The sequence below is a fragment of the Callospermophilus lateralis genome, chromosome 10 (genome assembly GCF_048772815.1).
Source record: "Callospermophilus lateralis isolate mCalLat2 chromosome 10, mCalLat2.hap1, whole genome shotgun sequence".
NCBI classification, from domain to species: Eukaryota; Metazoa; Chordata; class Mammalia; order Rodentia; family Sciuridae; genus Callospermophilus; species Callospermophilus lateralis.
Window position 1 is genome coordinate 396924 of NC_135314.1, and position 22433 is coordinate 419356.

The following is a 22433-nucleotide window of genomic DNA, read 5'->3' on the forward strand; positions in this document are numbered from 1 at the left end:
GCTGACCAACCTGGGGTCAACATCACCACCAGCCTCTGTTCCTCACAGAAGCTGGAGCAAGAACGAGAGAACATGGAAGGGGACTCAGAAGGCTCTTTCTTGGTGCCAGGTAAGAGCCCTGGGCTGCTCCCAGCTACCCAGACTAGCACAGGAGCAGAAGGGGGAGGGCAATAGGGGCAGCACCCAGAAGCCACTCTTTTTTTTAGTGCTCTCACTTCACACCCGAGTTGAAAGGACTCTGCTTTCCCCTATGACACAGCATCCTCCACCTTTAGCCTGCAGGTCCCGGCGGTGCATGCACATTCCCATCCTGTCGATGGGTTGGGAAGCCTGCCCAGATGGCTCAGCTCTGAGGTGTCCCCCAGGCCAGACCCTCACTGCTCTGATCCCAGATCCCTGAAATTGTCCAAGATGGGGGTGTCCTCACTGGACAGAATCCAGGTTGAAGGACACCTGAGGGAGGGGCTGAGGAGGAGTGGGTCTTGTTCTTTGGAACATGGAGCAAACAGCCAGGCTGTGGGCTCCAGGACCCAGAGGGCGAGTGGCCGAACCTGAGCCCAAGGCCAGATGGATGTTGCAGACCCTGCCATGTGACCGGGCCCTGCACAACAGAGCTTCTGCTAGTGTGCCAGAGTGTGTGGTGAGTATCCTCAGCAGCCTGGCACCAGCAAGACACTGGGGTGACTGCACTCCTCCATAGCCATTTCTGGGGAGCAGGCTTCTCCTCCATACTTGGTGAACAGGCCAGTCCTCTCCAGACAGCTTGGTCTTGGTGGCACAGGTGGTGGAACATAGGCTTTTGAGGTTTTCACCCAGCCCCGCAGAAGGCCTGCAGGGACCCAGAGGGGCCTGCCCTGCGTCACGCCTGGCTCCTCTCCAGACCCTAGCTCGAAGACTGAGTTCCCCATCCCCTCCCCACCACTGGTCACGGTCCCTCCCTCCATAGGATGAGTGCTCGTGGAGGCCAGGGCCGGGGACCCAGGATGTGGGGACGTGGTGGCACTCTGACAGGGTCTGCAGTGACGTGCCTGTCAGCCTGGGCCACCCGCCATGAAGCTCTCCTCAGTAAGCAAGGGTGTGTCTCCCTCCAGGAAAGGAGGCCAGGCCAGATGAGGCCCTGCCCCGTGCTCTGAGGAGGAGGAAGGACCTGCTGCAGAGACTCTGGGTAAGCCTGTGCACTTCCCCGTGGCCCACGGCAGAGGGCTGGCTTCCACACACAGACCCAGCAGTCGGAGAGGCCCTTCTGGACAGGCTGGTTCCCGGTGGTTTTACACTGTGGTGGGAAACTGAACTGTGAGCCCCGAGGTGGCTTCCCTGAGAAGGTGTGAGCTGCAGGCCCCGTTGCTCTCCAGGGCTGGGCTGCACTCGTGGAAGGAGGCAGCCTGGAGTCAGGGCCCACAGGAAGGGGAATGTGAGATGCCCAGGGGCCCATCCATGCTACACTGGCCATGCAGGGGTGTGCCTGCGGCAGGGTGACCCAGCACGCCCTGGGCAGGAGGTGGGGCTGCCAGCCTGTGAGGCAGACCCTGGCGCTGCCTGAAGAGCACACAGCCCTGCCGGCTGGGAAAGGACAGGTGGAAGCTTACCGCAAATGTGACGGACTTCAGAGGAAGCAGACTCCACGGCGATGTGCCACACCCACACCAGCCTTTGGCTTCACTTTTCTGCCAGCTCCAGTTCTGGGGCCTCCAACCTGAGCTGAGGGCCTAAGCAGCTGCAGGCTCCACGTGCCCAGGGAAGGTGGGGGACAGGGATGGCCGTGGTGGTGACAGTCCCATGCACCCTGTGTCCACATTGGCCCATTCTGGGCACAGTAGGCTCTGCTGGTCTTTCAGGAACAGCAGCTTCTAGATGAGCACCCCCAGCCCCGCTGCTGGAGGGGGCCACCCGGAGGAGCCCACAGATCAGCCCTGTACCCAGAAGTGCCTCCTGTGGGCATCTACCAGGCCACGTCTCCACCCCTGCAGGCCCCTGAGCCTCTGAGGATCATCCAGCACCCGGTAAGGGCGTGAGGGGAAAAGGCAACTCTGGTGGGGGAAGTAGGGGTCGGGGGACATCTGGCAGCTGGGACAGGAGCAGCCACCCCAGGGATGCCTCATCCACAGAGCCAGGGCTAGCCGACGGTGGCCGCAGAGCAGGTTTACATTTTAAATGTGGTACCAGGGACACTGTACCACTGAGCTATGTCCTTAGCCCTTTTTTGTTGTTGTTTTACTTTATTTTTAGACAAGGTCTGGCTAAGTTTCCCAGGCTGGCCTTGAATTGGTGATCCCCCTGCCTCGGCCTTACAAGTAGCTGGGATCACAGCCGTGTGCCACAGTCTGCCTTGTTTTTTTCGGTTTTTGTTTTGTTTTGTTTTTCCCAGACTGGGGGTCAAACCAAGGCCGTTTTCACATGCTAGGCAAGTTTCCCACCACTGAGCTACACTCCTAGCTCCAGTTTTATTTATTTTTCTTAATGTTTATGAAAAAATAAAAGAATAATGCTTTGTAACACATCAAAATGATAAGAAACGCATATTTCAGTGTTCATGAGTTGTAGGGGCCCGGCTCTGGTCAGCTCTGTCTGTAGTTGCTCTCAAGGTCCCACGGCAGAGTGAGCATTAGCAACTGAGCCCATGTGGTCCACGAGCCCAACAAGGTACTACCTGGCCCACTGTGGGAGAAGCTTGCCAGTCCTTGGGCTGTACCACACTTTCTGAAAGTGGAGGAAGAGGGACAAGGTCATGCTGGGGTTTCTGTCTGGAAAAGGATTATAACAGGTGTTTCTGGTGTTCACTAAAAAATGCCGTACATTTATTTTCACTCAGAAGAGAAACCAGAGGTTATCTGTACAAGTTCCACACATGTCTACAGTATATGACAGACTAGAGTAACTGGCCAGGTTGGTATCCATGCCAGGATAGGCAGGACGCCAGGACAGGATGTGAATGCCTATTGGATGAGCAGCCACTCAACACCCAGGTCTGCCCAAGAATCCCAACACCTCAGTCATGAGGTGAATGCAAAGCAAAACCACAGTGAACTACCTCTGTGCCCCATTAAAATACTGAAGTTGAAAAGACTGACCATGCCAAGTGTCAGATGCATCTATTAAAGCAGAATTAATGAAACCAGGCATTAGCTCACCCTGCTCATGACAAGTAATGTGGGAATCATCAAAAGCATACATTCTGCCAGGTGTGGTGACAAGTACCTATTTTTTTATTTTTTATTTATTTATTTTTTTTAAATCTTTTTTTTCTTTTTTTTTAAAGAGAGAGGAGAGAGAGAGAGAGAGAGAGAGAGAGAATTTTTTTATATTTATTTTTTAGTTATCGGCGGACACAACATCTTTGTTTGTACATGGTGCTGAGAATCGAACCCGGGCCGCATGCATGCCAGGCGAGCGCGCTACCACTTGAGCCACATCCCCAGCCCGACAAGTACCTATTAATCTCAGCAGTGCGCAAGGCTGAGGCAGGGGATTGCAAATTTGACACCAGCCTGGGTGACTTAGAGAGGGCCTCAGCAACTTAGTGAGGCTATTAAAATATACATATATATATATGAAAAAAGGGGGGCTGGAGGTGTAGCTCAGTGGTAAAGTACCCCTGGGTTCTATTTCCAGTACCACAAAAGAAGAAAATATCAACAACTTACATCCTAAGTATACCCAGACTCATTCACTCAAATACAATGGACGGATAAAGGGTGGATGGGTGGAAGAGTCGTGGGTGGATGGAAGAGTGCATGGATGGGTGGAGGAGTGGAAGGATGGATGAGTAGATGGAGATGAGGGGACGGGTGAAGGAATGGGTGGATACTGTAGGACACTGCCTCCAAGGAGGAATTCAGGTGGCAAATCACCTTCTTAGGTTCCCCAGCCTCCTGCCACCATCATCCAGCAGCTCCCCCAGCAGCCACTCATCACACAGATTCCTGCTCCTCAGGCCTTTCCCACTCAAAGGTCAGGAAGCATTAAAGAAGGTGAGTGATGTGTGTCAATATTGCTATGGGTTTATGAACTTGTCTAATGAAAGAGAAAACATTTGTGCAACCAGGATGGTCATTTAGAGTCAGCTTCTGGCTACTGAACATGAAAATAATTTTTAACTTTAAGAAATCCATTATAGGGGCTGGGGATGTGGCTCAAGTGGTAGCGCGCTCGCCTGGCATGCGTGCGGCCCGGGTTCGATCCTCAGCACCACATACAAACAAAAATGTTGTATCCGCCGATAACTAAAAAAAAAAAATATATATAAAAAATTCTCTCTCTCTTTCTCCTCTCTCACTCTCTCTTTAAAAAAAAAAAAAAGAAATCTATTATAGAATATGTGCTTAACATATGCAAAGCTCTGGGTTCAATCCCCAGCGCTGTAAAAAAACAAAAACAAAAACAAAAACAAAGAAATCCTTCTGTAAAGGATATCTTTGAGCTCCAAGGAAGAAAACTAAAAGCATAAGACAGAGCAGTGGACTAGGAGTTGGAACAGAGTGCCAACCCCAACTCTGCCTTGTTAGCTGCATGTAAGGCCTGGTCAAGCCGCTTCTTGTAAAGTAACCTAAATACTTGATATTCAAAACAACCTTATTGGGGTGACAAAGAATAAGTTGCACCTTTTTTAAAATTTTAAATTAAGATTTTTCTTTTTATTGGTGCAGAGATGGAACCAGGGTCTCAGGCACATGCTCTGCTGCGGAGCTCACCGCCAGCCCCTCCTTGAAACTGACAGGCAGTGTTCCCTGGTCCTGACAGGCCAGTTGTTCACATGGCGATGGGCACGTGGGTTGTTTCCTGGTTCCAGCTATTGTGGGCATTCACGGGCCGGCCTCTCTGTAATTGTGGGTCTTCATTTTTCTAGGGTAAACACCTAGGTGTGAGACATCTGACTCATGCAATAGGGTTATGTTTAACTTCTTAAGAAACTGCCAAACTGTTTCCATAGTGCCTGAACAACTTCACATTCCCATTAGCAGTGTTTGAAAGTTTCAGTTCCTCCTCAGCCTCCCCAACCCTTGGTGTGGTCTTTTTTTTTTTTTTTTGAGATGGGGTTTTGCTGTGGGCCTAGGCTGACCTTGAACTCTTAAACTCAGGTGATCCTTTTGCCTCAGCTTCTTGAGTACCTGAAACTACAGGTACACACCCCAACAGCTGGTGTGGTCAGTCTTTTCAACTTTAGCTATTTTAATGGGGCACAGTGGTAGTTCACTGTGGCTTTCCTTTGCATTGACCCCCTCATGACTGAGGTGTTGGGATTCTTGGGCAGACCTGGGTGTTGAGTGGCTGCTCATCCAATAGGCATTCACATCCTGTCCTGGCGTCCTGCCTATCCTGGCATGGATACCAACCTGGCCAGTTACTGTAGCTCTGTCCTACACTGCAGCATTGCCAGGCTTGATCCTAGGTTGCCCCATAGCCCACCTCCAGGGTGCCCTTCATGCTGAGACCCACGTGTCAATGCCGGCTGTGACAGGGCACAGCTGGGTGTCCACAGTGCAGCTCTGTTTCCCATGATGATTTTTTTCTCCAGATGAACTTTAATGATAGTATGTCAGGTTTCAAAAGCAAACCAAGAAAACAGTGTGTGTATGTGCTTGGAGGTGCAAGTACTTCTGTGCCACTAGATAAAGTGTGCCATTCACAGTCAGTGATAAAAAAATTTAATAAGTAGCTATTTAGAGAATATAAAGTTAGTTACTTTACCCCACTCCTTATTCCAAAACTAATTCCAACTCAATGAAATATTTGAATATAAAAATGCAAAATCTCAGGCTGGGGTTGTGGCTCAGTGGTAGAGCACTTGTCTAGCATGCTTGAGGCACTGGGTTCAATCTGCAGCACTACAAAAGATACTAAATAAACAAAATCTTGAAAGTGCTTGTACTATTTAAGTCATATTTTAAAAAAATAAACTCACAAAAACAGATGCTAGTGTGATTGGCTTCACCCAGAAAGCACCCGTCTGGCTCCCCTGTGCTGTTGGGCCCTTCTGCACCATCACGGGAGTTGTGTCTCCCACTGCCAGGAGACAAGTTCACTGCCCTGGTTGCTCGCTTTCCTTCCAGTGGCTTTATTCCACCACTTCTTTTTTTCTCTACCAAGAATTGAACCCAGGGGTGCTTAACCACTGAGCCACACCCCAAGCCCTTTTTTATTTTGACTTTTTTTTTGTGTGTGTGTGTGTGTGTGTGTGTGTGTGGTGCTGGGGATTGAACCATGGCCTTGTGCATATGAGGCAAGCACTTTACCAACTGAGCTATATCCCCAGCCCCATTATTTTTAATTTTGAGACAGGGTCTTGCTAAGTTGCTCAGAGCCTGGCTAAGTTGCTGAAACTGCCTTTGAACTTTCGATCTTCCTGCTTTAGCCTCCTGAACCACTGGGGGTACAGGTGTGTGCTATTGCACTTGGCTAAAAATCATTTTTAAAACTATGGTAAAAACATAAGATTAATTTTTCCATCTTAGCCAGTCAAGGGGCATGCAGATCAGGAGTGCGGAACTCCACTCTTGCGCTGCAGTGTCCCTGCCTTGAGCCCAGCTCTGCCTGGTGTGTCTGCGAGTCACACTGCTCTAGAGGGACCCTCAGTGGAGCCACACAGCACTCGTCCCTCCGAAACTAGCTTCTCTGGCTGAGGATGATGTCCTCAAGTCTCATCCACGTTGTAGCCAGTGACAGGCTGGTTTCCACTGTGTGACGACCACGTTTTCTTTACCCATTCATCCTCAAGGATGAACATTTGGGTTGCTTCCAAGTTGTCTCAGATTCTTAACAAGCCCATCTGCAAAGTTTGTTGTTGTTGTTTTTTGTTTGTTTTGCTGTGTAACAAAACACATTTGCAAGCTTTGGGGAGGAGGATGTGGGCCTCTCACCCACACTTTTACATCATTTTCTTTTCTCTGTGTTGTGAAGCCAGTGACACTGTCCTTTCCAGTGGGTGTGCGCTGTTTCACACCACTGGTGGTGGACATACCCACTGGACAACCACTGGTGGTAGACATACCCACTGGACAACCACTGGTGGTGGACATACCCACTGGACAACCACTGGTGGTGGACATACCCACTGGACAACCACTGGTGGTGGACATACCCACTGGACAACCACTGGTGGTGGACATACCCACTGGACAACCACTGGTGGTGGACATACCCACTGGACAACCACTGGTGGTGGACATACCCACTGGACAACCACTGGTGGTGGACATACCCACTGGACAACCACTGGTGGTGGACATACACACTGGACATGCCCATTTCTGAGTGGTGCAGGTCTAGTAACAAGAGGGAAGAGTCAGGAAACACTGTGGTTGCAGGCCCACCACCCCCATGCCATCTTCCACCAGACACGCTTGCTGTAATGGAGCTGCACTCTCCAGTCTCGTCCTTCGTAGTCAGTGTCTTTCTTGTCTCCACCCACTGGAGGTCATGAAAAATGTTTTGTTTTCTTCTGTCACTTGGCCTGTTGCTTATGTTAGATTTATGGCCTATCTGAAATAGCTTTTTATGTGTGCTGTGATTTAGGGACCCACCTTATTATTTTGCCAAGGACAACAGCTAGATCCTGGGCTATGTGCGGACACTTTTGTGTGTCCCCTTTGTTAGAGGCAGGGGACACCAGCCTGGGCCTCTTTCTGGACCCTCTTCAGGCCCTTTGTATAGTTGTCTGATCTTTATATACTGGATTCCATTGAGGGAATCCTAGGGGGTACTAGGGAAGCCACTCTCCTTGGGCACTTGCTTCTGCTGCTGTTGGGTGGGGGCTGGACCCTCCCCAGGCCTCAGAGGACTTCTTGGAGCCTTTGCTCCATGGGGCTGTTACTCTCCTCTTCTTAGCTGTGTCTTGTAGGGGTCAGGGTTCCCTCCCATAGCTGTGTTGCCACAGGGGTCTGGCTCTTTTCCACCTTGCTTCCAGGCCTTTCTGGCCTGTGGCCTGGACAGCCCCAGCTCCCGAGTACTCCTCCTGTCCAAGCCCCACCCCAGCCACTCTAAGCTTGGAGATGTTTGGCTGGGAGACCCTAGGAGGTGTGTCCCTTCAGGAAAGCTGACGAGAAGCTCTAGCATAAGGCATGGACCCTTGCTGTGGGAAGAAACAGTGTTTGCCCACCACATCGTCAAACGTGAACTTGCTGCCTGGTCCCCTGCTGGTGAGCACGTCAGTTTCCTGTGCTGTGGTAATAAACTACCACAAGTTGGTAATGTAACAGAGAACAGTCTTCCCCTCACTGTCTGGAGGCTAGACCTCAAAACTCCAGGTGCAGGTAGGCTGTGCTCCCTCCACGGGTTCAGGGAGGGGCCTTCCTGCCTCTTGCCACTCCTGGTGGCTCTAGGCGTTGCTCTGGGTGTCCCTCCAGTGTCTGTGTTCCCAGGTGGCCTCCACCCTATGTCTGGGTCTCCTCCTCTGTCTGCTCTAATCATCCTCTTCTGTTATTGTTATTTTGGTGTACTGGTGATTGCACCCTGGGGGCTACATCCCCCAGCCCCTTATATTTATTTTTATTTTGTATTTGTTTGGTACTGTTCCATTTGTTTTAGTAATGAACCTAGGGGTTCTTTACCACTGAGCTCTGTTCTTTTTTTTTTTTGAGACAGGCTCTCCCTAAATTTCTAAGGCTGGCCTTGAACTTGCTCTCCTGCTTCCTCCTGCCTCAGGATTACAGGTGTACATCAACACATCCAGCTCCCCTCTCATTATAAAGACACTTTCACTGGATTTAGGGACCACCTGAGTAATCCAGAATGATCTCCTTGATTCAAAATCTTCAAGTAAATCCACTAACACCATTTTTCCAAGAAGGATCACCTTGAGAGGTCTTGGGGAGTAGGACAGGGAGATACACACACTGTTGGGGTGACCACATAACCACTGGTGGCACTGAGACAGAATGCACAGCCCCTCATGAGGCAAGCTAGGTGCCATCCACAAAACCTTATCCACGCACGTCCTCTGACCAGAAGACCCAGGTCAGAACAAGGCCAGGGACCTGCCTGGGGCACGGGCACACATGCTGGAATGCTCTCTGGTACTCATGAGGCTGTGGTAACAAGTATGAGGCCCTAAAGCTACTGTTTCTGAGGCAGAGCCTATCAGCATGCCCCATCTCTGAGTGGCGAGCACTTGATTCTGGTCTGTGTTTCAGATATGGTGGAGATGATGTTGATGCAGAATGCGCAGATGCACCAGATCATCATGCAAAACATGCTACTCAAAGCCCTCCCACCTGCAGTAGGGCCTGGGGGACCACACTCCCCGCAGCAGGTAGGCTTAGTGGGACAGGTGCCCAGGGGCCACCTGAGTAGACCCCAGAAGAGTGTGTGCCTGTAGTTCTGGAAGGACCTCTGGGTCTGGGTCTGTGGTTTGGTTGTGAAGTCCACAGCCTCCCTATTCCCACCCCAGGGAGGAATGGGTCCTGCAACTGGGCCCAGAAAGCACCCCAGCTCTGCTCGGAGCCTGCCCCCCTTCCTGCCCTTGCACTCAATGCACCAGCTGGGAGCAGGTGCAGGAAGGTGTCCAGGGCAGCTGGGTGTGATCCTGATATGGGCCATGCCCTCTGTGCCAGGACCTGCAGTGGGCACGCCAGGTCATCCTGAGAGCCCAGAGGCAGAGGCCAGCCCCAGTGCACCATCACCACCATTATGCGCCCCCAGTCCCGCTGCAGGCTAGCCCCACGCCTGGCACCCCTGTTGGTTATTCCACGTGGCCTCCAGTGGTCACGGCCACAGCCCTCCCAGCGGCCAACAGCTTCCTGCCCACCATGCGCCATGTGGCTGGCCCCACGTAAGTCTGGAGGGTAAGAGTAGAAGGACCCATAGGGTTTGGGTTGCCTCTCTGCACTCCTTAGCACCTAATGGACACCCCTGCTCAGGCCTGCAGACTGTGGCAGAGGTTTGAAAGGAAGCTGGAAACACCCTGCCATATGCCAGAAAACAGTAGGCCTCAGTCCTAAGTCGCCAGGCCATATGGACCCCCTTCGGGGAGGTAACTGTGGCTGGGGTCTTTGTCCAGCCTAGCAGGACTGGCCCTGGGGTTACTCCCGCTGGGTGGGTTCTGGCACATTTCTCACAACCATAGCAAGTTCCTGTGAGCTAGGCAGGGCAGTGACCACCCAAGGTCACCCTTGTCTTTCCTCTAGGGTGGCAATGGACAGTGAGCTACCCTCACAGGCTCCAGGAATGTGAGCCCCTTGCTCCAGCTTGGTAAGCAGCAAGGTCTTCACCCTCCAGGGCCACTGGAAAAACCAGGTGAATGCCTCACCCAGGTGAAACACAAATTTCGTCCGGAAAGAATTCAAGAAAAACACAGTTCAGGGTTCTCAATAGATAAAGATTAATAGCTTTAGCTACATAAAAATTCAAACATTTCTATGGGGCAGACATAAGAAAGTCAAATTGGAGTGGGGGACGCAGTTCAGTGGTAGAGGGCCTGCCCAGCATGCATGAGGACTGCGTTTGACCCCAGCACCACCTCTCACACTAACATGGTGTGGGAAGGCCTGTTTGTCATTCATGTGAAGCAGTCTCCTCCGGTTCCCTTCAAGTTAAGCCCTATACATGTGCATAAGCTGCAGGCACCACAGATCTGCTCAATGGCTTGCCCAACTCTGCAAATCAAAAGCAAGTGCCTGAAGCTCCTTCTGCAGAGCAGGTGGGGGCAAGGTAGGGGGATAACTACTCTCGTGTGTTCCTCTGGGTCCTGTCACTGGTTCTTATGTGTACATGATACCCGCACTCTTTACAGAAAGCTGTTTGTTTCTCTTTTTGGTGGAATTATGTTCCCTTCATGTTTCGATGCTGTTTTTTAAAGTCTTGATTTTAAGTATTATGCATCAGTGTTCATTCACTTTCTTTTAGGGTAATTTCCCACTCACTAAGCTCTTCACTAGCAGAGTGCCGACATCTGCACCCTCAGGCCCCTGGTTGGAGCAAGATGAGCAGGGCTGACAGCCACACCTGGGCTTCTCTCCTGGCTGCCCTGGCTCTCACTGCCTCTCAGGACTGTCATCTATTCCACCAGGCACAGCTTCCTGGCAGATGAAAGATCTGATGCCACGGGAACACAGATGTTGACACATCCCCCCAGCCAGCTTCTGTGGGTACAGCCCTTTCTCTCAGAGGCATCCTCAGCCCTCTTTTGAATGTGATCCCAAAGACTACTCTGGTTAAAAGCATGGACAGAAAGGCCTGACCTGATCTGTCTTCAGGCCAACTTTTCCTTTCCTTTCTCCACCACCCAGGGCTGACCCCAGGCAAGGCAAATGCTCTAGAACTGAGCCCCATCTCCAACCCTTTTTATTTTGAGACAGGGTCTCCCCAGGTGGTTCAGGCTGGCCTTGCAGTTGCCATCCTCCTGCCTCAGCCTCTTAAATCACTGGGACTGCAGACATGGCCACCATGCCTGGCATCATGCTTTTTCTTTTTTCTTAAAATATTTTATTAGTTGTTGATGGACCTTTTGTTTTATTTACTTATTTACATGTGGTGCTAAGAATAGAACCCAGGGCCTCACACATGCTAGGCAAGCGCTCTACCACTGAGCCACAACCCCAGCACCACACTTTTTCTAATGTCCTTTGTTTTTCTCTCTCAACACAGTTGTTAACTTGATAAATGGAAGAAATTTGGCCAAATTGGCTGTCTCTGGATGGATTGGCCTTACTGAGTTAACAGGGCTGAACGAGCTTCCGGCTCTGTGAGCTCTGCTGCTGACCTTGCCTGGGGGAGCACACCAGGGGCAGGAACCCTGCACCTCACCAGGGAAAGGCTGGGGAGCCCAGAAGATCCTGAGGTGGGCTGGAGCTGCAGGCGCGGCCGGAGGACCTGCAGTGTGGCAGGTGGTGCAGGGCTGCGTAAGGCTGTGCCTTGCCTGTGGCATGTGAGGGAGGGGCTCACTGTACACACCTGTAGCCGATAAGACAGATGACATTCCTGAGAAGCATTGAAGATGACCCAAAGGGCATGAAAGACCACCACACAAATCACAGGAGCCTCTAGGCACCAGTTCACCACAGACTCCATGCAGCTTTCATCAGAATCCCAGATGCCCCCAGACACTAGTTGGGCTGAACTTGGGATACAAGGCAGATGAAGGGCCAAGGACACCAAGTGCTTCCAGGAATAGCTCAAAAAGGACTGTCCTTCACTGTGTGGCCAGGTTTGGCCACAGCTGTTGACACAGCCACAGTGTACATTTCTGAGTTTACATTAGGAGGACACTTGATTGTGTTCTCTGTTAAGACACAGGGTGGATTTTAAGAATATATAAAGGGCTAAGATGTGGCTCAGTGGTAGAGCACTTGCCTGGCATGTGTGAATATTTAAGGCCTTGGGTTTGATCTCTAGCACTAAAATAAATAAATAAATGCTTCTACCACACCCATCAGGGCCCCAACCCTCTCAGGGTCGCCCAATCTCTTCAAAAGGACTGTGGACCCAAGTTGTGTGGCTGCTTCTATTGATTTGTGTTATTAGACATTAAACTGAGAGCAATCTTAACTATAAGTAGGTCAGGCACAGTCGGCAGTGGCTGCAGAACCAGGGCAGGTCAATTCTACATCCAGAGAGCCAGGGGACAATCCAGGCTAAGAAAGGTAGAGTTGAGGGGAAAAATGTTAGAAACACTGGATGCCACAGGAATCAAATGCATGCTCAGAAGTCACTTGGCAAGGCAAACTGTACTTCTGCAGAAAGGCGTGCTACCAAAGAGAATCTGACGGCAAGCACCCCTGGGTGCAGTCGGCCTGCTTTTATCTCTAATGCAGCACTGCCCTGGCTCTGATAGGAGCAGCTCAGGGTTACAATCTTCATGATTAGCTACTTTTAAATTTGAGTGGGAAAAGTGAAGGGCTATAGTTGAAATGGCCACAATTGGATCTTACATCCCCATTAAGGCTAAATACTATATTCTGAAAATGGACCACTGAACTTTCTCACAGAAAGGCACTCCGTGCTTCTGGATCATTTAATGGGAGAAACAAGGATTAGGAGCATAGTGTCACCAGGTTTCATGCTTAAAAGCCTTCAAGAGGCTACATGTTACCGCCATGAGATCCATAGTCCCACCTAGCCTATTGAGCCATTTGGCAGAATAGGAACCTGGGAGGGGCCAGGTTCAAAAACCCTGCCTGTGCAAGCTCTGGAACTCCAGGCTTATTTCAATTTTCAGAGGATAAATAGGAAATACCAACCAAGGGAGATTTCCTGCAGAAGGATGTTGGTGCTTCATCTCCTGGAGAGAATAGAGGAGGCATTGGGCAGGTGTGATGGTGGGGAGCCATAGCCGACCAGCTTCCTCACCTCCACCCTTGCATGCCATGTGATCCTGGGCAGCTGAGGCCTTGGGGGAGATGAGAGGGAGGAGCCTCTATGTCGGTGGCATCCATTCAGGTCAAGTATGGTGCATCTATTGCTGGCAGGCCACCCTTGTCCTAGTCACTCTTCTCAGGGGTAGCAAGGCTCAGGCACAGAGATCCTGAGGGTGAGACTCCAGCACCCTCCAGCATGTGCATCTGCAGGAGCTGTCCCTAGGAAGGAGGAAGCATGGGTGCTCTGGGCAGTGGTGTCCACTCCCAGGCAGGCTGCAGGGGTAGACAAAGCTTTTTCATCAAAACTCTTCAGCTCTTCAGGGTGGAAGACTGGCAGACCCTAAAGAAGCATATGGGGTTTACCATTCCCTCCCTCCACTGTAAAGGCTTACAACTATTCTGCTTAGTAAGAAAACAATCTGCTGTGTCCTAAACAAAGGGATAGATACTTCTCTGGTAGTTCAAGAAACCCAGTTCCACTCCTAGAATTCAGCCTCAGCATGGGCTGGTGCCTCTGTGGCCCCCAGTACAGCACCACCAGTACAGCTGCAGTCTGGAGCTCCTCGGTTCTAGGTACACCCCTCAAACAATTGGAACCTGGAACCTCCGCTGCATCAGAAGAGGCCCCTGCTCAGGGGATGGAGCCTTGCTCCTGTTCGACGCCTCAACTCCTCCAGCACTTGCTCCTCCTGGCGGTACATCTGGAAGACAGGAACCCTGGCTAGCTGGCCAGCCTCCAGGACCCTCACACCACCTCCCTGACGCTGCCCAGGGATCACCTTCTGGGGAAGCCCCTCCCAAGGGCAGCCCCGAGTTCTGTGCTCCTTAGTGCAGAACTTGCCAGCAAAGCTAAAGAGCAGCCCTAGAGCAGGGAATGTGAAAGGGGTGGGACAAGGGAGGGAAGGAGTGGGCGCAGGAGGGGTGGTAAGAGGCAGTAGAGGGCCAGGGCAAGGTCTGGTGGTGGCAATGGGATGGCAGCAGGGAATGTGTGGGAGGCTGGGGGAGGAGCCAGGGTGGACCTAGCCAGCAGATGCTAGGCAAGGGCTCAACCACTGAGCTATACCCCTGCCCAGGGGGACTTTTTATCTTTTTTTTTTTCATATATTTTTTAGTTGTAGATGGACACAACGCCTTTTAATTATTTATTTTATGTGGTGCTGAGGATCAAACCCAGTGCCTCACATGTGCTAGGCAACCTCTCTACCACTAAACCACAACCTCAGCCCAGCTTTTATCTTTTTTTTATTTTATTTTTTAGTTATCGGTGGACACAACATCTTTGTTTGTATGTGGTGCTGAGGATCGAACCCGGGCTGCACGCATGCCAGGCGAGCGCACTACCGCTTGAGCCATATCCCCAGCCCCGCCCAGCTTTTATCTTAACTGAAAAATGTTTTTTCAAGTCTTTGATGGTCTGGGGATATAGCTCAGTTGGTAGAGTGCTTGCCTCAAGTCTTTGAAAGGAGACTCTTTGCTTACAAACTTAACCTGAGTCAACTGGTGCTCAGACCAGCACAGAGCTTCATAAATGCGGTGCCCACCCATGCCCTCAGAGGAAAGAAGCTGTCAATTCACTTTATAGAAGGGTCTCAATCCCTACTACATGCAGTTTCCCACAGACAGCTATCTTCAATTTCTAAGATCTCTAAATGAGAAGCTTTCCAGGCATAGCAGTTACCAGTGCTTAGGTGGATTTAATTTTCAAAAGTTTTTTTTTTTTTTTTTAAATTCTAATACTGCTAGAAGCATCTGCCCATTTTTTTTTTGTTTGTTTTTAATAAAGCGCAGTCAAGAGCTGGGTGTGGTGGCGTGTGCCTGTAATCCCAGTGGCTCTGTCGGGAGTCTCAAACAGGAGGCTCCTGAAAAGCCAGCCTCAGCAATGACAGGCCCTAGGCAACTCAGTAAAAAAATACAAAATAGGGCTGAGGATGTGACTCAGTGGTCAAGTGCCCCTGAATTCAATCCCCAGAACCAAAAAAAAAAAAAGCAGAGTGGGCTGCCCGAGACCATTGGGTATGTGGGTGCATGGGAGTACCAAGGCCTGGGCCTCTGGCATCTCCTACCTCCTGCCACTCATCCTCCGAGCTGTGTGTGAAGCCTAGAAGGTGACAGAGTCCATGGGTGGCTGTGACCTGTTGGAATAATTAAAAAGCCACTCAGGGAAGGATCCAATGGGAAACTGCTCCTTCAGGATCACCCCAGCTTCACAGACTGCCCTGGTAAGACCAAGCTGTCCTGTGCCATGAATGTAGGTGGCAGCTCTGAGCAGGAACTGAAGTACCCAGCCCAAGTTCCCTCCTGTTTTTGGTTTGTTTTGTGGAGGTTGAACTCTACCACTGAGTTTACATTCCCAGTTCTTATCATTTATTTTTGAGACAGGTCTTGCTAGGTTGCTTGCCTCCAACTGGCCATCCTCCAGCCTTAGCCTCTAGAGTGGCTGAGATTACAAGTATGTGCCATCATGCCCAGCTCTCTCCTATTTTGAGTGGGAACAACCCACCAAATTCACACCAGAAATATGAGTGCTACTGGGAGCTAGGCACAGGGCTGGGGAGGGGCAATCAGGACTCAACTATTCACCTTTGGGAGCAGCAGCATTGATGATGGGACAGGATTAGAGTTTAGCAGCCTGGCTCTGTGGTGTCATCTGCAGCTTGGGAGGCTGAGGCAGAATGTCGTTTGAAACCACGAGTTTGATACCAGCCTGGGCAACATGGTGAGCCAGACCCCAGTTTTAAAAAATAAGTAAACTGGGCATGATGGCCCATGCTTGTAATCCCAGTGATTAGGGAGGCTGAAGCAGGAGAATTCCAAGTTCAAGGCCAGTCTGGGTAACTTAGTGAAACCCTGTCTCAAAAGAAAAAATAAAAAGGGCTGGTGGTTTAGCTCAGAAAAAATAGAGCTCCCATGGGTTTAATCTCCAGTACTGACAGAGGGGGAAGTAAATGAATAAGTGAATAAAGAGTTACGGGTCAGAAGGAGAGTTATGAGAAAGACGAGTGGGTGGGCGTGGCCTGGCTGACCACCCTGAACTGAGGGCACAGCTTGCATCCCTGGCTCAAACCTGGATGAGAAGCCCTCTGATTGGGGGACACAAGAGTAAAACATAGGTCAGGGGCCTGGAGAAGACCCAAATTTTACTGATTTCTGTGTGCAGAGTTTTGGTGTGATAGTAGGGCAGGGGTTGGGGGTCAGATGTGGGTAGGTCTGGAGAGGGCATCTGGGGCAGAGTGAGGAGATAGGCTTCTGACATGAGACAAAGCCCACAGCAGGGAAGGGGAAGAGGGAAGATTGTGGCAGGTTAGGAACCCTCTTCTGAGCAGGTGGCAGCATGTGAACATGGCTGCAACTTGTCTGAGGTCCCACAGGATGGGCTTAGGGATCTGGGGAGGTCAGTGGCTAGCTGGTATGAAGATCTTGACTTCCTCTGGGGTGGGGATGGAGGGAGAGGGTTTAGTCAAAGTGAGATGTCTTGAGGCTGGTGACATGGAGGTAGGAGGGGAGGGCTGAAGGAGGGTGCTGTTGGGACTCAGTCCCTAGCAGAGCTGGCCTAGCCTATGCCTATGAGGACTGGGGTCCTAGGAGTAGTAGACTGGCACTCACTGGGGGGATTAGGGTACCCCTCAGGGAAGGCTCTGGAGGTGTGGGGTGGGAGACTGGAAGGAGAGGTCCAGGGCCACTGCCTTGGAGGGGCATAGCTGCTGGCCACAAAGTACCAAAGCCTGCATTGGGCCACTTGATGTCACTTTCAGGAAGACAGTGTGCAACCTCTTTCCTGGCACACTGCATCTAGAAGAGTATTCAGGGTCCAGGCTACACCCTTCACAGTGGGCTTCCTGGGAAGTTCTGCTTTCAGTCACTCAGAGGCCCTAGTATGCCCCAGAGATCGCTCAGGTTGTATCTGTTCTGCCAAAGGGAGAGGCATCTCAGCTCAATCTGTAAGCACATGGAATATGACTCCAGGCACACTCACTTTTCAGAATCCTCTTTTTTGTTCTGTGTCAAACTGAAGGGAGACAAATCTGGAGGGTCCTGGGGCTTGCAACCTCCCTGTTTTGGGAATCTTAATAAAAAGCTGATGCTGCAGGCTGGGTTAGTAAAAGGCAGCCTGTTATCTCTGGAGATAAAAGCTGAGAAGGCTCCTGGGTGCTCGTCTCTCTCCATGTGTAGGTTCTCCCACAGCAACCCTTTGTGCTCACAGACAATAGTGGGAACATAAGTCTCCTCAACCCCTCCCCATGCTCCATGAGGTCAGCACCCCACTTACAGTCAGCGTGTCGTAGTAATCCTCGTTTTCTTTGCACTGCTGAAAGATATACTCCACTCCTAGGAAAATGTCTCCCAAATTACAGTCATCCAGACAACCAGGTTGGGGAAGTTCACCTGCTTTCAGATTCTAAACAATGAGGAAACAGACGTAAGGTCACTGCCTTGGGGACAGAAATCTGACCAGGAGAGCCCAGCTCAGAGTCTGAGGTGTAGGATACTGGACTCCACTACCACATGAAGCTCAAGTTGTATGCCTGAGGCCAAGCACCAGCAAGGGCCCAAGGGGGAAGACCGCACAGCCACTAAACAAGTGACCTTAAGTGCTTCCATCTTGACAACTGAGTTACTTCCCATTTCTTTCATTTCTTCTAATAGGGAGTCACACAGACACAGAACTTTGAGAGCTAAATCAGCAGCCCACTGACACAATTTTATATTTCTATTCTTTCTACTTCCCATTTTTTCCTAAACAGTCTTTCACATTCTCCCACAGAAAGACTGAAGACCAGCTGAGGACTGTTCCCACTAACCCAGTCATCTATGCCTGGATAGTTAGGATGCTTCCATTTTTTTTCCCTACTAAGGAAAACAGTACTTAATATTATACAGTTAATACTGTATTTTCTTCCTTCTTTGAATTCATTTCCTCAGGTGTGATATTAGTGGATTAGAGTATATAGGTATTTTTTTAAAATATTTTTTTTTAGTTGTTGATAGACCTTTATTTCATTTATGTATTTATATGTGGTGCTGAGAATCGAACCCAGCCCTTCACACATGCCAGGCAAGTGTGCTACCCTGAGCTGCAGCCCCAGCCCTGGTATGTTTTTTTTAAAACATTTTTTAGTTGTAGGTGGACACTAATATATATATATATATATATATATATATATATATATATATATATATATATATATTTATATTTATATTTTTACATTTATTTACTTTTATGTGGTGCTGAGGATTGAACCGAGTGCTTCACAAATGCTCTACCTCTTAGCCACAGTCCCCTATATGTATGTTTTAAGGGCTCTGGAAGCACTGTATGTTGACAAATCGTTTTCCAAACGCGTTACTCCAATTTACATTGTTAATAACAATAAATGAAGCCTTGTATTCACATAATATAGTTACCTGTAGCTACTACATTGTATCTGTTGAAAATATAAGTCCTAGTTTGTTTTATTTTCATTCTTTATGTATGGTACTAGGGACTGAACCCAGGGTCACTCTATCATTGAATTATATCCCCAACCTTTTCTAATTTTTTTTTTCTTTTGAGACAGGGTCTCCTTGTGTTGTGGAGGTTGGCCTGGAATTTGTGAACCTCCTGCCTTAGCCTCCCGTGTTGGAGGATTACAGGTGTGTATCATTGTGAGTGGTTCAGTGTTATTTTCAATTTTTTGGATCCAAACATATTTAGTTACACTAAAAAAACTGCAGAAGCCCTTTACTTTTTTAATTTGCTGATTGCACTACAGGTGAGATCGTGGAGTCTAGTCACCGGGGCTCAATGGGGGCCTGTAAGACTGTTCTCTTCACTTTTGTGTATTTTTGAAATTTTTCAAAATTAAAATTAATAACCTTGCTGGGTGCAGTGGTGCAGGCCTGTAATCCCAGCTGCTCGGGAGGCTGAGACAGGACCAGCCTCAGCTGGGATGTGGCTCAGTGGTCGAGTGCCCCTGAGTTCAATCCCCAGTACCAAAAAAAAAAAAAAATTTTAAGAACCTTGTCTGGGGCTGGGGCTGTAGCTCAGTGGTAGAGCGCTTGCCTTGCACACATGAGGCCCTGGGTTCGATCCCCAGCACCACATTAAAAACAAACAAACAAACAACAAAAAAAAAAAACAAACGAATAAATAAATAAATATGAAGATATTTTTAAAAAAACTTGTCTGTGATGCAACTACACAGGCAATGGATTCTGTAAGGTCAGACAGAAGAGGAACATACTCTTTACCTCATGAAATGGAAAAGAAAGCACATCGGTTGGGACGTCTTTCCTTCTGTAGATCCTATTAATGTGCTGAATGTTCTTGTTGTCAACACAGATGATTCCCAGGTCAAATTTCTGTACTCCCAGAATATTCCTCACCACCTCCATCTTCCTGCGAAGCGGCACCCTCCTGAAGGGGATGACTCGCTGCAGGTTTCGGATCACCAAGGTCATGGCAGGAAGAGCCCGAGCCTTCAAGCCGTCCGGGTGGAACCTGTGGTGAGGGTAGAAGACGACCCCTCAGTCCCGGAAGTCGAGACCTTCTGGAGAAACACACAGCACACACGCAGACCACTCTACTTGGCGGAACTGCTTAACCACTTGGAGGGAACTTACATTCACCCTGGGAAGTACGAAACCGAGGGATAGGGCGGCGCGGGGGGAAGCGGACGTGGACCCAGCGGGCGGGGAAGGGGCGGTGAGCGCCGGTGCTCCCCGGGGCGCCCGGCGCGGCGGACCTACGCCGGGGAACGCACCGCTCCGTGCCGGAAGTGGGGTCCGGCGTACTTACCGGAGCCGGGAGCGGCAGCCCGGGGCTGCGCACAGGAGCCGGGACCAGCGGGCTCGCGCAGTGGGCGGGCCGCTGGCCGGAAACCCGCCGGAAGGCGGCAGAGCGGAACCTGAATGCAGCGGCCTGGACGGACCCGCGCTAAGCGGACCGGAAGTTGGTCCGTTTCGTTTTCTGCCCTCTGCCCCCAGCTGAGCGCCGCTCCCTCGGCCGAGGCCCGTGCGTGCGCTGGGGTCTGCCGGGACCCAGGGCGGCGAGCGGAGGGGGACGGAGAGCCTAGCGGGGCGCAGAGCGGGGCGGCGGCGCTGGCCTGGGCGTCCAGCGGCGGGCTGTGAGCGCCGGCCCTGCCAGCTCCCTTGGGCGCCCGGCGTCTCTACGGCGCGCGGCCAGCCGAGCCTGCAGCGCGGCCTGCTGGGGTCCCCGCCGGCCCCTCTGTCCGCAAGCCGCTCGGCGCCCCGGCGGCCGCCAGCGCAGCAGGAAACGTATTTCTAAGCCTGGGAAAAGTTTTCTGTGCTCCAGTTACTCTGAGAAAAATTGAATGGGAGGAAACGCTGAAACAGTAACGATTTCTCAGTGTTACTTTGTAATTCTCTGGCCTCGGAGGTTGGAAGACTCTGGCGAGTTCCCCTTTAAGTAGAAAGGTGTAAGTAACGACATTCATTCTTATTACCAAGTGACTTTTCACCAATTTATCAGCTCAGTAAAATAGATTTTTACTTTAGTCTTAAGGATCAGGATTTAAACTTATGTAACATAGTCCTTTATTTGTACCACCCTGTGCCCCTGCTCACCAACAAAAAGAATCTATGGGCTCTCAGTAGAAAATAAGGTTGTTTAGTCCTCTGTATTGCCTGCCTTTTCATTAATTATCCTTAGAGTGTGACGGGTGACTCAAGACTCAGTCTTCTTGCAGGAGGTGCTGTGATGATCTGAATTTATGTCTTTCAGCTTATCCTGGTGCAACAGACTGTTTGAGGAAGCGGAATAATTTTGTACACTTAGTATTTATTGTCTTCTAATAATTGAATCAAAGATGAACCCAACCAACCCTTTTGGTGGGCAGCAGCCTAGTACTTTTGCAGCATCTTCTAGTAGTTCAGTGGGAACATTTCAGGCCAAACCCCCATTTCGGTTTGGTCAGCCTTCTCTTTTTGGGCAAAGCAATACATTATCTGGGAAGAACACAGGATTCTCACAGGTACCTGGCTTTGTGGCACCTTCCTCTTCAGTGCAAACGTTTGGACTCACCCAAACCTCAAGTTCTGGACTCTTTTCTGGACTTGAACACACTCCCTTTGTAGCTGTCTCTGGGCCTTCGAGTTCATCTGTGTCTGGAAATGCAGGATTTAGTTTCAAATCACCCACTAGCCTTGGGGTTTTCCCAAGTACTTCTACTTTTGGATCAGAATCTGGAGAAATAGCAAGCTGTGGTTTTGGGAAAACCGAATTCAGCTTTAAACCTCTGGAAAATGCAGTGTTCAGACCAATACTGGGGACTGAGTCCGAACCAGAGAGAACCCAGAGCCAAATTACTTCTGGGTTTTTCACATTTTCCCACCCAATTAGTAGTGGACCTGGAGGCTTGACTTCTTTTTCCTTTCCTCAGGTGACAAGTAGTTCAGCTACCAATTCAAATTTTACCTTTTCAAAATCAGTCAGTAGTAGTAATTCATCATCTGCTTTTACCCCTGCTTTGTCAAACCAAAATGTAGAGGAGGAGAAGAGAGAACCTAAATCAATTTTTGGAAGTTCTAATAGTAGCTTCAGTAGCTTCCCCATATCATCTTCTGGGTCTTTGGGGGAACCCTTCCCTGTAAACAAAACCGGTATTCGACCAGGGTGTGAAGAAGCTGTTTCCCAGGTGGAGCCACTTCCCAGCCTCATGAAAGGACTGAAAAGGAAAGAGGACCAGGATCGTTCCCCTAGGAGGCATGGCCACGAGGCAGAAGACTCAGACCCTTTGTCAAGGGGTGACCATCCTCCGGATAAACGGCCTGTTCGCCTGAATCGACCTCGAGGAGGCAGTTTGTTTGGTCGGACAATACAGGATGTCTTCAAAAGCAATAAAGAAGTATGTCGTCTGGGCAACAAAGAATCTAGAAAGGAAGGTGGCTTTGTGGAGTCCGGGGAAAGTGACCACATGGCTATCCCAGGAGGGAGTCAGTCTGTCCTGGCACCCTCCCGGCTTCCAGGTGTGAATAAAGAGGAAGAAACTGAAGGTAGAGATAAAAAAGAAGGTGAGTTCTTAAAATGTACAATGCAGAGTAAATCTTGCTGGCAGGCTCTCCGTGAGTTTCCTGGGTATTAGCTTGTTTTTTCTGTTAAGTTCTCTGTAAGTAGAACTTAAGGGATCCTTGGAGCAGGCCTTACATCCA

General features: G+C 50.1%; 2 protein-coding genes and 1 non-coding gene across 10 annotated transcripts in view; 2 read left to right on the forward strand and 1 right to left on the reverse strand.

The window, feature by feature from the left end:
* Nucleotides 1-4481: 4481 nt before the first annotated feature.
* Ybey (ybeY metalloendoribonuclease) lies at nucleotides 4482-20159 on the reverse strand. Of its 6 annotated transcripts, none has more exons than XR_013092446.2 (6): nucleotides 19887-20041; nucleotides 19515-19764; nucleotides 17554-17682; nucleotides 15350-15418; nucleotides 13170-13987; nucleotides 10289-11883 (listed from the first exon to the last, which is right to left on the reverse strand). XR_013092446.2 is itself a non-coding variant. In XM_076867209.1 (5 exons), coding segments are annotated over exons 1-5 (543 nt in total). In that variant the 5' UTR covers nucleotides 19889-20049; the 3' UTR covers nucleotides 4482-4746. The 6 variants fall into 6 exon arrangements, 4 of the variants coding, with proteins under 4 accessions (XP_076723324.1, XP_076723326.1, XP_076723325.1 ...); XR_013092445.2 differs by having other exon boundaries at nucleotides 10289-12563; XM_076867209.1 differs by lacking the exons at nucleotides 10289-11883; nucleotides 13170-13987 and adding an exon at nucleotides 4482-4839 and having other exon boundaries at nucleotides 19887-20049.
* Nucleotides 19296-19368, forward strand: Trnaa-ugc (transfer RNA alanine (anticodon UGC)). The gene has a single exon. It is a non-coding gene; the product is annotated as a tRNA-Ala (tRNA).
* Mcm3ap (minichromosome maintenance complex component 3 associated protein) overlaps nucleotides 19794-22433 on the forward strand; it is a 43228-nt gene continuing 40588 nt past the window's right edge. The window contains exons 1-2 of one of the 3 annotated variants that reach the window (XM_076867207.2): nucleotides 19794-19900; nucleotides 21007-22295. In XM_076867207.2, coding sequence (XP_076723322.2) covers nucleotides 21092-22295 — 1204 coding nt within the window. In that variant the 5' untranslated portion in view covers nucleotides 19794-19900; nucleotides 21007-21091. The other 2 variants (XM_076867208.2, XM_076867205.2) reach the window with 2 other exon arrangements.